We start from the raw sequence: 14,458 nt of genomic DNA, 5'->3' as shown, positions 1-14,458 counted from the left end.
ACCTGAGCTGAAGGCAGAGGCTTAACCCACTGAGCCACCCAGGCGCCCCATCCTTGACTTTGTTTTTAATGGGAAATTTCAAACCTATGCAACAAAAAAAATTTAGTGACCCCATACACCCTTTATCCAGCTTCAACAATTACCGACAAATAGCTATTATTTTATTCATTTATATCTTCCTACTAACCCTCCTCCACCCGTTACTTTAAAGCAAATCCCAGACATTATATTTCACTTATAAATACTTCAGTAGCTATCTCTAAGAGATAAGAGTTCTTTTAAAAGAAAAACCCCATTAACCATACTATTATCATCTCTAGAAATATGAACATGAACTTCATAATATCATTTACTCTCCAGCTGATACTCAGATCTCCCCATCTTTTTATTTTGGTTTATAGTTATTCAGATTAGGATCCAAACACGGTTTACATAATTTATTTGGGTCAGAGAGTTACTTTTTAACGAGAAATGAAGCCAAACCTCAGATGTATATTTTGTGGTGGTTTCAGTTTTTTTTTTTTTTTTAAGATTTTATTTATTTATTTGACAGACAGAAATCACAAGTAGGCAGAGCAGCAGGCAGAGAGAGAGAAGCAGGCTCCCCGTTGAGCAGAGAGTCCGATGCGGGGCTCCATTTAGGACCCTGAGATCAGGACCTGAGCCCAAGGCAGAGTCTTTAACTCACTGAGCCTCCCAGGTGCCCCATGTGGTGTCAGTTTTTAAATGTCCTTGTAATCATGGGTAGCTCTATTCCTCACCCCTAAGGCGGGTTGTAAGCAAGAGACCCTAGGAGGTGTGTGAAACGTGGCGTGGCCCCATAGCTCAGTGTGTGTGCGGTGTGCATGAGCCTCTCTCCGCAAGGAGACATTTGTCTACCCTGAGACCCACCTCCCCGTTGCTTGAGTAAATAGACACAGCCTAACCCATTTATTTCAGAGCTCCCATGGGTCCTTCCCAACAGCCCTGGTTCCACGCTGTGCAGTAAGTAGGGATAGCAGGCTAGCATGTAAAAATGCTGGCCTGTAAATGTAAAAACAGCAAAATGCTTCATCTTTGAATTGATGAATTTTTTTTTTTAAAGATTTTACTTATTTATTTGACAGACAGAGATCACAAGTAGGCAGAGAGGCAGGCAGAGAGAGAGGGAAGCAGGCTCCCCGCTGAGCAGAGAGCCCGATGTGGGACTCGATCCCAGGACCCTGAGATGACGACCTGAGCTGAAGCAGCGGCTTAACCAGTGAGCCACCCAGGCACCCCTGAATTGATGAATTTTTAAAAGATTTTATTTATTTATTTGAGAGAGAGAGAGAAAGAGCACATAAGCTAGTAAGGGGGCACGGGGAGAGGCAGAAGCAGGCTCTATGCTGAGGAGGGAGCCCAACTCCAGGCTCCATCCCAGGAGCTGGGATCATAATCTGAGCTGAAGGCAGTTGCTTAACTAACTGAGCCACCCAGGCACCCTTGAATTGGTGAATTTAAACATGTTGAAACTAACATAAGCATTAAATGGGAACCTGGTATTTTTCACTCCTAGGTATAGACCAGAGGAATGCATATATATTTCCCCAAAAATGTTTGTAGTAGCATTATTTCTCATAGTGTAAAACTGGAAAAACTCAGATGGCCATCTACAGCAGACTGGGTAAATTATATGTTTACCCAGTGGACTACTAAATAGCCTAAAAGCACCTACAGCTACGTGCAACGGCATGGATATATTTTATAAATACACTGATTGGGAAGGCAGGCAAACATAGAAAGGAATGATTATTATGATTCCATCTGCATCAAGTTCAAAGGCAGGTGAAACTGATCTACAGTGTCAGAGGTCAGGAGAGCAGTTGGCCTGGGGAGCTGGTTACTAGAAGCAGACTCAAGGAGGATTTGGGGGCTGGTGACATTCTCTTTCTTGATCTGGGTACGTTCACTTGATGAAAGCTCATCTAGATTTATACTCTGGCTTGTGCAATGTTCTGTTTGTAATATCTCAATAAACATTTTACATAAACATCTTTTTAACATCATGGGAACTTCTTTGAAAAGTTTGGTCTAACTCACGGTCTCAATTTTTTAAAAAATGAATTTTTTTTTAGAGATTTTATTTATTTGACAGAGAGAGAGATGGTGAGAGAGGGAACACAAGTAGGGTGAGTGGAAGAGAGAGAAGCAGGCCTCCCGCTGAGCAGGGGGAACCGAGGACCCAGGGATCATGACCTGAACTGAAGGCAGATGCTTAACGACTGAGCCACCCAGGTGCCCCCCAAAATGAACTTATTTTGAATAGTGTGTTAAAGTTCACAAAGTTTACTGTCTTTGAACTTAGTGGTTTCATACAACAAATGCATTTTAATAATGAACTTTGCTGTATTATAAACCTGGAGTTGAACTTGGCTCTGCAGTAGCAAACATCTGAGTCAACCTCTTTCTGAAACAGAGGATGGGAATTACCATTGTTCAGGGCCAGTCAACATTAGGAAGCGTCTTCTCTTCTATTCTCTTGATGATGGTGTTGTGGGAGAGGCAGGACACCAAGAGAGAACATGTTTCAACCCCTTTCTTCCACCTTAAATATGAAGTCAAGGGGGACATGTTAATGCGGGAAGGAGTCTTCAATCACCTACCCCTAGGCTTGCTTGGCCATAGGGTGGACCCCTGGCTAGGAACAGGTAGTCAGTCAACTGTCTGAGCAGTGTGTGTGTGTGTGTGTGTGTGTGTGTTCTGATCTCTCTCTCTCTCTCCCTTTTTTTTCTTAAGATTTTATTTATTTATTTGACAGAGAGAGAGATCACAGAGAGGCAGAGAGGCAGGCAGAGAGAGAGAGGAAGGGAAGCAGGCTCCCTGCTGAGCTGGGAGAGCCCGATGCGGGGCTGGATCCCTGGACCCTGAGATCATGACCTGAGCCAAAGGCAGAGGCTTTAACCCACTGAACCACCCAGGCGCCCCTGATCTCTTTTATCAGGAGAAATTGCAGGGCCCTGATGACACCCCTTCATATTAATTTGGGAGAGACATACATAGATATGTATCACTTTTTTTTTTTTAATTCATTTGACAGAGTTCACAAGTAGAGAACAGAGAGGCAGGCAGAGAGAGGGGGGAAGCAGGCTCCCCACTGAGCAGAGAGCCTGTTGTGTCTTGATCCCAGGACCCTGAGTTCATTACCGAGACATACATAGATACATAGATGAGTTTCTTTCCTCTTTCTAGGGGCACATAGACATCAGGTATTATCTTTTTCTTTTCAGTGGATCTCAGAGAATTTTAAATTATAATTTTAAATGCTCCATTGAAACTGCCCTTTGGACAAAGCGGAGGAAGAGAAGGTTGGAGAAACTTCACACTCCGGTAATCTCAGGCTGATCCATGGAAACCTAGTCGGGGCAAAGGTCTCATTTGAAGTTTACATCTATTCATCTGCTCTGTGTCATTGTCGTCACAGCTCTTCTCTTTAACGTTTACTGAGAAGGAACAAGAGGTTCTCAGAGAGACTGAATGTTTTAACTACAAGGATTTTCTTTACTCTCCTAGGAATGGACATTTTACCCTAAGGCTTGTGATGAATTACCCAGCTTGTAAGAGGTATTCACCGAAGGGACAGGGACAGCGTACCAGTGTTTTTGATTAAAGAGGGCATTTGTTGTTCCCCTTTGGTTTTGTTCCCCTAAGCTGCAGACCACCTCGCCAGCCCTTGATGCTTAACCCACCCACCTGCAGAAAGGAACTCTCCAGAGTGATATTAATTAGCCCTCCATTGGAGGCTGTGGCACTTTCTGGTTCAACAGAGAGTTCTCCTGCAAAAACAAACAACAAAAAAATCGATGTTTCTTCTGACAGGTCTGAATCAAGCACAGCACAAAGCTCGAGTCTTCCACTGCCCTCTGTATGGAAAGGACAGGCGAGTGGATTTCTAAATGAGAGGCTTCCCAAGAAATCGCAGGGGTTCTGTGTTCTCTGTTCTCGGGGCAGAGAAACAGCCTCATGTGGTGAGACACAGCAGCTGACTTTCTTAGGGATTGTGACCCTGATTCCACTCGCCCCACTCAGTCCCCCTGAGAAGGAAAGGGCTTCTGAGAGTGGCCCCAAGCCTCAGGTCTCAGGGCATCCTCCTGAAACCTCTTCGGTCTCTTCTGTGTTATCCAGGATGATGAAGTTGGGGAAGGGTGTGAGGTATGTGGTCTTCTGCGGAGCTGTCTGTGTACCCTCTTTCATCCCTAGAACATGTATTACATATCGACTCGTACCAGGCGTGGTTTGTTATGTTCAGCCACGGGAATTCGAGAAGAAAAGAGGGAGTCCTTGAAGAAGCCCTAGGACACTTCTCTGACACACAGCTCTGTGGCGTCCCTCCGTCTTCCTTGTACACTTTTCCCTCCAGGTGACAAGACTGTGTTGTTTTGGTAATATTCCTAAGAAGCATCTCTTAACCTTCCCCCAAAGGACACAGGGGAGAAAAAGCTGATGCTGGTGTAAAAATGGAAAAAGACAAGTCTTAAAAAAAAAAAAAAGAAAGAAAGAAAGAAAGAAGAAGTGTTGAGGGATGTTTGACCTTCCCTTGTGGACAACATCCTTTGGCAGCATTTCATGCTCTTTGTCTCCTCCTGGCAGGAGACAAATTTTCCCGGAGCAGCAACATCCTTTATCCACAGACCATTTCAGAAACGCTATCTCTAAATTGCCAGCAGAGGTGGAGGAGTTTTTGCTAAAACTGTTGGCCAAGCAAAGCTGCTACGAGATCAAAATCCGGCTACTTGAAATTCCTGGGCTGCAGTTTTTGGAGGTTAGAGCCAGACCGTGATGGGCAGAGAGAGAGAGAGAGAGAGAGAGACTATATTGGGAAGAAGGGTGTTTGTTCGTCTGGCCGAGATGGAGGAAAACATGATGGGGATCAGGGAGAAGGTGTGTGGCTCAGAAATTCAACACTCTGTGGCTCCAGTCCTATAAATTCGCTGCCTCGCAGTGATAACGCAAAGTAGAAACATGGCCATGTCCCCTGCTGTTACAGTCCTTTGCAGGCTCTTTGCCCTTGCCCGTTGCCCCTCAAAGCCCAACCTCCTCGGCTTGGTACAGCAAGTCCTTCTCTGTTTGGCCCTGGCATCTTTCTTCTTGGCTCCCTTCCCTGACCTATATTTATGGCCCAGCAATATTGAGTTACTTGCAGATGTCCCCAAGCAACATGCAGGTGCCTCTGTCTTGATTTACCTCTTTGAAAGGATCCCCGTTCATAACTAGTCCAGGAAGACTTCCTTGACCTTTCCTAGACTGGGCTGGATGCTTCCTCTCTGTCTCTTCCTTTATACTGTTAGTTCTGTTAGTTCAGGGATTGTGATTTTGAAACCTTGGGTCTTTAGCACCCAGCGTGGGGTCTGCTGGCTCTCTAGCTCTTGCCTGACAGCCCTCTGTGGGCAGCCTGGCGCCCAAGGGGGAGGAGAGGGGAAGGGGCTGATTAAATTCCCAATCACAGTGCTCACTCCCCCTGGGAAGGAGGGAGGGGGTAGAGAGGAGCCAGAAGGAAGCAGTTTGGAATGTCAAATATCTTACACACATCCCTGATTAACCTTCCCCACCACCTCTGGACCAACTACTGCATTTACCCCGTAGTATTTAAGCTACAGGATTGCTACTGAATTTTTATATGGCTTTTTTGTTTTGGCAAAAGGGATACGATGTTGCCATTGTGGTTGGGTTACAAAAGGAATCTGGCTCACTCTCTCCCGCTGTCTTGTTCACTTGTTCTGTGGGAAGGCAGCTGCTGTGCTGCAGGCTGCCCTGCAGAGAGGCCCATGTAGCAAAGACTAGTAACAGCAACGGTCCGCAGGAACCTGATCCCGTCAATACCATGTGAGTGTGCTTCGAAGTGGGCCATTTCCTGGTCAAGCCTTCAAGGGAGACCACAGCCCTGGCCGACATCTAAACCCCAGCCTTGTACAAGACCTTGAGCCAAATAACCTGCCTCTGCCCAGAGTCCTGACCTACAGAAACTGTTAAATAATACATTTTTGTTGTCCTAGGCTATTGCAAGATTTAGGCATGATTTGTTACACGGCCATCGGTACATAATGCAATCATTATGCCCTATTTTTTCCTGCTCAGTCGTTGAGGTTTTTTTTTTTTTTTTTTTTAAAGATTTTATTTATTTATTTGACAGAGAGAGATCACAAGTAGGCAGAGAGGCAGGCAGAGAGAGAGAGAGAGAGAGGAGGAAGCAGGCTCCCTGCTGAGCAGAGAGCCCGATGCGGGACTCGATCCCAGGACCCTGAGATCATGACCTGAGCCGAAGGCAGCGGCTTAACCCACTGAGCCACCCAGGCGCCCCAGTCGTTGAGGTTTTAATCCCCCTCCCCTTAACTGTCCCTTACCCTAGTCCTCAAAAATATGGGTAACACATTGGATGTTCTTTCCATGTTTGTTTCTGTGTCCTTAATCATACACAAAATACTAAGTGTGAGAGATAGGCCATTCCATTATTTATTCATGAATAGTAATTTCGAGCCTCACTTCTGACCTAGGCACCCAAAGTACCCCTTGTACCTGTCAGTTATAGCTGTGCTTAAAGGAAATCCTCAAGAATCTTCTATTTTACATGAGCAATTAGCAGCGGCTGCCAAGAGCCTCAGAAATATACATGCTTCTATTTTTTTCCACGGGAATCTGGGACTCTGCTTTAGAGTCCTAAAAAACATAGACAGCTCTGAATAACAGTGCATGTGCTGCTCTGAAATCACAGGGCCTCAGAACAGGGGACACAAAACGAGAATCCTTTTATTTTAAACAAACATCCCAGCCTCTCTCTAGGCAAGGGAGTCCTGTTCTTCCAAGCGGTCATTGTTTGAGTAATTCTGGGATCTCTGAGGATTGTCTTCCCCAGTCTGTCTCCACCGACGTATTAAGGACACTGAACTTGGTGCTTCTGGCAGTCCGCATTCTTCACCCCTCCCCAGCTCTGTTCCCTAGTGGGAGGACTCTTCTCCTGGTCTGGCTGCGATCTCTCCTCCGCGCTGCCCTCCCATTCTCAAACAAGCTCCACTCTGGCTGCTTTCCTTCCAGAGCGCTGTCTTCCCCTCAGTGACTGTCATGACGTCCTATAATCTTTAGATCTCATCTCCCAGGGGGTAAACTGAGAACTGGGCAGGAATTTTATCTGTCTTATTCACTGCCGTGTCCCCAGGGTCTGTCACCAGCCCTAGAACACAGTAGGCATCAGATCAATCATTGTTAAAGGAACAGGTAGATGGGCTTGTTGGTAAAAATCAAATCCGTTCTCAAAGGACCAACATTTGTCACCCTTAATAAAAGTCATGACTGATTTTATCAAAAAGAGCTCACTGAGGATCCACCTCTGGGCTCAGGATTTCATTCAATCCGCACAACAATTCTATGGGGTGGACACTATCATCCTTGTCTTAGAGATGAGGAAATTGAGTCTCAGAGTAATCAAACAGCTTGCCCAAAGCCACCTAGTTTGGAGGCTGGCTGGCTCCAAACTTGAAACCCACTGGGCTCTCTCATTTTTTAAAGTTCTTTAAAACATTTTGGAAATTAAAAAAATTCAGATATGGGGGCGCCTGGGTAGCTCAGTTGTTAAGTTTCTGTCTTCGGCTCAGGTCACGCTGGGATTGAGCCCCGCCATCAGGTTGCCTGCTTGGCGGGAAGCCTGCTTCTCCCTCTCCCACTCTCCCGATTGTTTTCCCTCTCTTGCTATGTCTCTCTCTGTCAAATAAATAAATAAAATATTTTTTAAAAATTCAGATATGTACAAAGAAAACAAATCATGAACTGAGATTCCCATTGACCAGAATTTTAACTGATGTTAACATCTTAGTGCATTTTCTTTCAACTTTCTTTTTTTTTCTTTCTCCATCCCACTTTGTTGAGAACATTCAGGAGACTAAGCTGAAGACCCCATCGACCACTTCTAAAGAAAGGCAGAGTCAACTTCTGCGCCGTGCAGCCAGGCTGGGACCATGTTCCTGCCTCCCAAGATGGCGGCAGGGGGGAGGTCTGGGTGTATTGTGGAGAAGCCAGACAGCAATACTTCCACGAGCTCTGAACCTGAGTAGAAAGACTCACAGGAAAGGGATGACTTGCCTGTCCACTACAAGCACCCCCAGCAACTTGCCTGCCTAGGAAAGAAGAAATCTGTGCTCTATTCTCACTCATCCAGTGGGGTTGGTCCCAAGGCCAACTTCCAGGGAGGACACCCAGAGCCATCAGCCCCCTTTAGAGGGCCAACCTGGCTCCCTTCCTTCCTGAGGCCTCACCTTCCTAACTCTGTGTGTGCATGAGAGAGAAGGGCAAAAGACAGAGAGGCGGACAAGGTTTGATAACCAGTGCATCAATGCAATGGTCCCCTCCCTAACCTCCTCACACCCCAGAAGGCAGCATGGCACCTCGACTGTACCCACCTCGCATCCGGTACTCGCCTGGATCACTGTATATATTTCCATGCACTTGACCTGTTTACATCTCTCTTCCGTCAGACTGGGAGTTAGTTCCTCAAGGGCGCAGACTATATCTTACACATCTTTTTTTTTTTTTTTTTTTTTAAGATTTTATTTATTTATTTGACAGAGAGAAATCACAAGTAGATGGAGAGGCAGGCAGAGACAGAGAGGGAAGCAGGCTCCCTGCTGAGCAGAGAGCCCGATGCGGGACTCGATCCCAGGACCCTGAGATCATGACCTGAGCCGAAGGCAGCGGCTTAACCCACTGAGCCACCCAGGCGCCCAATCTTACACATCTTTAACTTTGCAGTTTTTGCCATGTAAAAGATACAAAGGCAGCCAAACTTCAGCTGCAGGAGAATGGAAAAAAAGCCAGAAACAACAAAACACTTGGAATCAGACAGACCTGACTCCAGTTCCAGCTCTGCTGCCTCTTAGCTGTGTGACTTTCGGCAAGTGACGTTACCTCTCTGAGCTTCTATTTGTTCCTCGGTAAAATGAGGACAATGCACTTTGAGCTTGATGAATGAGGGTTCACATAAGCCTTCATATGTGTTACACGCCTTAGCACAGCTCCTGGCAAAGATCACGCACTATTTCTAGACCATACTCAGAGTTCCGAGACCTGGGTTCGGGTCTGAGCTTTCCCACAGTCCTAGAGTGAGTCATTCAACCTCTCTGAAGCCCAGTGCCCTCATCTCTAAGAAGGGGTAGATAACCACTTTAGTGAGCTGCTGGGCACTTTAAATAAAAATAATCCATGCGGGTACCTTGGGTGGCTTAGATGTTAAGTGTTTGCCTTTGGCTCAGGTCATGATCCCAGAGTCAGGACTGAGCCCCATGTCGGGCTCCCTGCTCAGCGGGAGGCCTGCTTCTCCCTCTCCCACTCCTGGCAACCCCCTTGCCCCCCGCTTGTGTTCCCTTTCTTGCTGTGTCACTGTCAAATGGATAAATAAAGTCTTTTAAAAAAAAAAAAAAGGAAAGAAAAGAAAAAAGAATCCATGGGGAAGTACTCGGCACACAGTCGGTCTTCAGAGATACATTTTTTTTAAAAGATTTTATTTTTATTATTTATTTGATAGATCACAAGTAGGCAAAGAGGCAGGCAGAGAGAGAGGGGGAAGCAGGCTCCCTGCTGAGCAGAGAGCCCGATGTGGGGCTTGATCCCAGGACCCTGGGATCATGACCTGATCCCAAGGCAGAGGTTTAACCCACTGAGGCACCCAGGTGCCCCCAGAGATACAATTTTACCCTGTCTAGACGAACTCCTGCCTTTCCCCTTATACTTTGGAATCACTCAGATACAGCCGTGGAGAGGGGGACAGCATCCAGAGGTGCTCAGGTCTACCCTGAGTCCAAAATAGACTCTAGAATGGCCATTGGCAGTTTGGCTCAGCTCAGCGGGGCGTCCCATCTGGAGGAGCAAGTTGCCTAAAAAGCCAGCTCTCCACACCGAAGGGTACACAGTCCCACTTTCCCCTAGCAGAAGATGTCCAGGTCTTTCTAGAAAGACAAATCACTCTGTCACCCTTAGAGTTGTGAACAATGATAGAGATGGAGCAAAACGTGCACTCTGTGAGGTCTATGATTAGAAAAGTCGCTCAGAACAGTTTAGAACCTTGGGAAGGCTGATGGGGAAGCAGTTCAGACTTGGCTGGAATTTTAAAGATGGCCCTTGGGAAGGAAAGGAAGGGATGGGTGTTCCTGTCCCAGGAAGGACAAGGTGGGTTGCCAGGAGGGATGTTGGCCCAGGACGGAACGAAACCCTTTATTGCTTCAGTGAAGATCTCTGCGCTCGAGTGCATTTGGAAAAGCCATCTCTGCCCAGCCCTGTTCACTTGGCAGATGTCTCCAGGTCTATAAGAACATCTTCGTGAAGTTCTCTGGGCAGCTGTCCCCTTAAATACACGTGGAAACCCAGGTTCTTCCAGGCAGTGGGCATTTTCCTGAACTCACTGGACCTTTTGCCAGCCTATGGACCCGAAGGGAGCAGGCAGCAGCTCCTGGACTGTCCTGACAACATAGGTGCCATCTGGCTTGGTCATGTAGACAGCCCAGTTGGTGCCAAACTGGAAAAGAAGCAAAGCCATCATGAGGGAGGTAGCGTGCCCGAGGGGTTAGGACTGACCTGGATTTGAGTCTGACTCTAGCTGCAGAATGGTCCTCTCTGTGCCTCAGTTTTCTCATCTGTAAAGTGGGGATGACAGTCATCATACCTGGTCCAGAGAGCTTGAGGACAGAGCCAATGCAAGAATGCCCACTGAGCAATTAAAACAGTGCTCAGCACTTTGTTAAGGAGCAGTAAGCGCTCTGTTCTGTGATGAGACTTGCCCCGGGCTTTACAGGAACAGTAACCCCCAGGGCCAGACCTCTTCCTGCCAGGACATAGGACAACTAAAACCCTGCTTCCCTCCAGCATGTCCTCCACTCCTCCCAAGCATGAGCAGGTACACGCCCAGCTCACTACACACCAGATACTGCCCATGCATGATTTTACTCTCTGCTCTTGTGGTACGTGCTATCATACCCCCACTTTACGCTTAAGAGGGTAAAGCCAGCAAAGAAGAAATTTTAGTTCAGATCTGCCTCCCCATCTTTCTCTTCTACTTTCAGGAGCTAAAACTTGCTTGATGTTTGATCTTGGACAAATGATCCGATCCTCTGGGGCTCAGCATCTTGATGTGTGAAACGACTTTAAGAACAGGAGAAAGTGGGGCGTCTGGGTGGCTCAGTTATTTGGGCAGCTGCCTTTGGCTTGGGTCATGATCCCAGGGTCCTGGGATCGAGTCCTGCGGTGGGTTCCCTGCTCAGCAGAGCCTGCTTCTTTCTCTCCCTGCCTCTCTGCCTACTTGTGCTCTCTCTCTCTCTCTCTCTAGCTGTCAAATAAATAAATAAAAACCTTAAAAAAAAGAAAAAAAAAAAGAACAGAAGAAAGTACTGGGCAGGAAGACAGCTGTGCATGACGCAGAGCTCCAGAGCTGGAGTCAGCAAACTGGGGCTCAGCCTGCCCATGCGTTGTGAGACTTATGATGGACAGAAGGCACTGGACATAGTGCCTGGACATAGCAGGTGCTCAGTTAATGGAAGCCGTTCTTACTAACTGGTGTTGAGTAGCCTAATGGCTTTCCACGCTTCTGTCTGAATCACATTATTACGGGGCATGATCAGTCTCTGAATTTTTTTTTTTTTTAAGATTTTATTTATTTATTTGACAGACGGAGATCACAAGTAGGCAGAGAGGTAGGCAGAGAGAGACAGAGAAGCAGGCTCCCCACCAAGCAGAGAGCCCGATGCAGGACTCAATCCCAGGACCTTAGGATCATGACCTGAGCCAAAGGCAGAGGCTTTAACCCACTGAGCCACCCAGGCACCCTGGATTTTTTTTTTTTTTTTTTTAATTAATGCTTTAAGGAAGGAGATTTTTCTGCTTGGCAGGCTCTGCCTGAGGGTATGGATAAAACCTGAGTGGTGGTGAGTCCAAGGGCCCCATCCTCGGCCCCCAAGCTTCATCATTGGTTATTTGCATTTTTGGTTTCAGTTCTGCCTCTCCCTCCTTCAGCTTTTTTTTATTCACCTTCTCTCCTTTGCCAACATCTAATCTGTTTGGGGAAAACAGCAATGAGCAGTTGGCCTAAGCTGGGGCCTGGGAAGCCAGGGAGCTGGCACCCTGATGTGGTTTCCTCACATGGCCTTGGACATGCCAAGGTGCTGGGTAGCCATTTCTGCCCCTCGAACGTGAGAGGAGTCCATATTGTGGATTCAATGCCTTTATGGTGGCATTTGCATCTGAATTGGGGAACCGTGGGCTGCTAACTCTGTCTGGTTTGCAGGCCTAGCAAGAAGCAGAAAAACAATGGAGCTGTCTGCACAATAGGCAACGCTTTGAAACCCCAGGGCACAAAAGCAAATGAAAGGAAACAACCCCTTCTCTCCCAGGATGTAAACAACTCCAAAAGCAGACATCTCCAGGGCACCAGGCGCTCCTGTTCTCCTAGTCTGCAAAGCACCATTATATCTCCTCCAGGGCCCAAGGGAATCGGTCTTGTTTATAGACCCACAAAGGCAGGGAGAGGGCTGTGAGGAGCAGTGAGCCTGAACTGACCATGAATGCCAGCTCACCACCATCTGGCTGCATGCCCTTCGGCAGGACGTTTTACTTTTCTGGACGTGGGGGCACTGGCCCGCCCACTTCCCTGATAGGCTGGGGTCAAGATGAAATGAGATGCTGTGTTTAGAAGGGCTGATGATTCACCTGGAAGTTCAAAGGGCCTGTGGGATTCTCCAGGCCAGTGGCTTTAATCTTTTGGGGATTCTGGGGGACACAGACCTCTTGGGGAGCCTGGGAAAGCTACTGACACTCCCCAAATGTACATACATGCACAAAAAAACTTACCACTGAGTCCAGATTAAGAACTCATCGAATCTGCTTTTCACCATTTCTAAGGCCACAATCCAGTTCCCTTTTCTTTTTTTTTTTTTTAAGATTTTATTTATTTTATTTGACAGACAGAGATCACAAGTAGGCAGAGAGGCAGAGAGAGAGAGAGGAGGAAGCAGGCTCCCTGCTGAGCAGAGAGCCTGATGCAGGTCTCCATCCCAGGACCCTGGGATCATGACCTGAGCCGAAGGCAGAGGCTTTAACCCACTGAGCCACCCAGGCACTCCTCAGTTCCCTTTCTTTTTGGAATCCAGTGTACCCCCTGTCCCATGGCTTATAAGGCTCTCGGTCCCATCATTTCTCCTCCTTTTTCACTGTGTTTCAGCCTGTCTGGCCCTCTCACGACTTAATCAAACTCACCAAGTGTATGGGCACTAAACATGTTGCTTTTGTCTGGAAATCTTCTCTAGACCTTTGTCTGCCTCATTTTTTATTATTTATATCTCTGCGCTGATGTCATCCTCTAAGACAGGCCCTTCCTGGCTATCTAAAGCAGCGGTGGGCAAACTATTTTTCTGTAACAGGCCAGACAGGAACTATTTTAGACTCTGCAGGCCACAGGGCTTTCTTGTAACTGTCCAGCTGTGCTGTCGTAGGGCCAAAGTGGCCACAGACAAAACATACAGGAATGGGCGGGGCTGTGTGCCAATAAAACTTTATTTACAAAAGTAAGGGGACGGGGCTGGCTTTGCCCTAGACCAATGTTTGTTGACCTCGGATTCCTGTTTCTGCACTCTTTTCTCCATAGCCCTCATCATTCTCAGAAACTGTTTATTTTGCTCCTTGTTTGTTGTCTGTCTCTTGCACTAGACTGTGAACTATGAGGACAAGACCTGGCTTGTCTGCTCACTGCTGTCTCCCCAGCCCTAGCTCAGTGCTCAGCACACAGAAGACACTCCAGTGGCTGTTGTAGGAAGGAATAATTTCCAGCGGTTCATGTAAGCTTGGGCAAGCTTGTCAGCCAACAGGGCATACAGGACGGTAGCTAAGTGTCCTGGCTGGCAGCCTGGCTTTGCTCCCACAGCCTGGGAGACCAGGAATGCCAGGGACGCAGCTGGTGTACCTTTTCCAGAAAGGCAAGGTGCTTACCTCTCTCATGACTTGCCTGCAGGCTCCGCAGGGTGAGATAAAGTCATCTTGCAGGTCACTGTGGGGACAGAGAATCAAACCCGGATCAGTCTCTCCCGAGCGGAGATCAGGCCCCGAGGCTCTGCCCAGCTCTGGATGAGGTCACACCCCATCCCACCAGGCAGTTTCCAACCGGAGGCGTGTCGTTTTCATCAGTGCCTTTGGGAAACTTTTAGTGAGCACTTACCGTCACCCACACTCCGGGGACACAAAACACTCACTGTCACCCACACTCCAGGGACACAAAGGTTAAGAGGAATATCTCTCTGGCCTTCAGGAGTCTGCTCAGCCCAGTGAACAAGCAGAAACCTGGATGAATTATCATTTTAAACAAAACGCGGTAAGAACGTATTCTAAGAGGAGACAATCCCTGTCAGGGGAACAACAGAGAATATTTTGTGGAGGAGATGGCATTTGGTCCTGTTCTTGGAGGAAATGGAGCATTCCT

General features: G+C 47.3%; 1 protein-coding gene across 3 annotated transcripts in view; it reads right to left on the bottom strand.

Moving 5' to 3' along the window:
- Window positions 1-2,332: 2,332 nt before the first annotated feature.
- CDA (cytidine deaminase) overlaps window positions 2,333-14,458 on the bottom strand; it is a 29,198-nt gene continuing 17,072 nt past the window's right edge. The window contains exons 3-5 of one of the 3 annotated variants that reach the window (XM_059376477.1): window positions 13,972-14,029; window positions 3,712-3,794; window positions 2,333-2,566 (exon numbers count right to left, since the gene is read on the bottom strand). In XM_059376477.1, the coding sequence (XP_059232460.1) occupies window positions 3,744-3,794; window positions 13,972-14,029 (109 nt within the window). In that variant the 3' untranslated portion in view covers window positions 2,333-2,566; window positions 3,712-3,743. Of the gene's footprint in view, window positions 2,567-3,707; window positions 3,795-9,486; window positions 10,514-13,971; window positions 14,030-14,458 lie in introns of those variants that run through there. The other 2 variants (XM_059376478.1, XM_059376476.1) reach the window with 2 other exon arrangements.

Source organism: Mustela nigripes, chromosome 14, assembly GCF_022355385.1.
Source record: "Mustela nigripes isolate SB6536 chromosome 14, MUSNIG.SB6536, whole genome shotgun sequence".
NCBI lineage: Eukaryota > Metazoa > Chordata > Mammalia > Carnivora > Mustelidae > Mustela > Mustela nigripes.
Note: the sequence above shows the minus strand (reverse complement) of the source record. Positions and strands in the feature narration are given on the sequence as shown.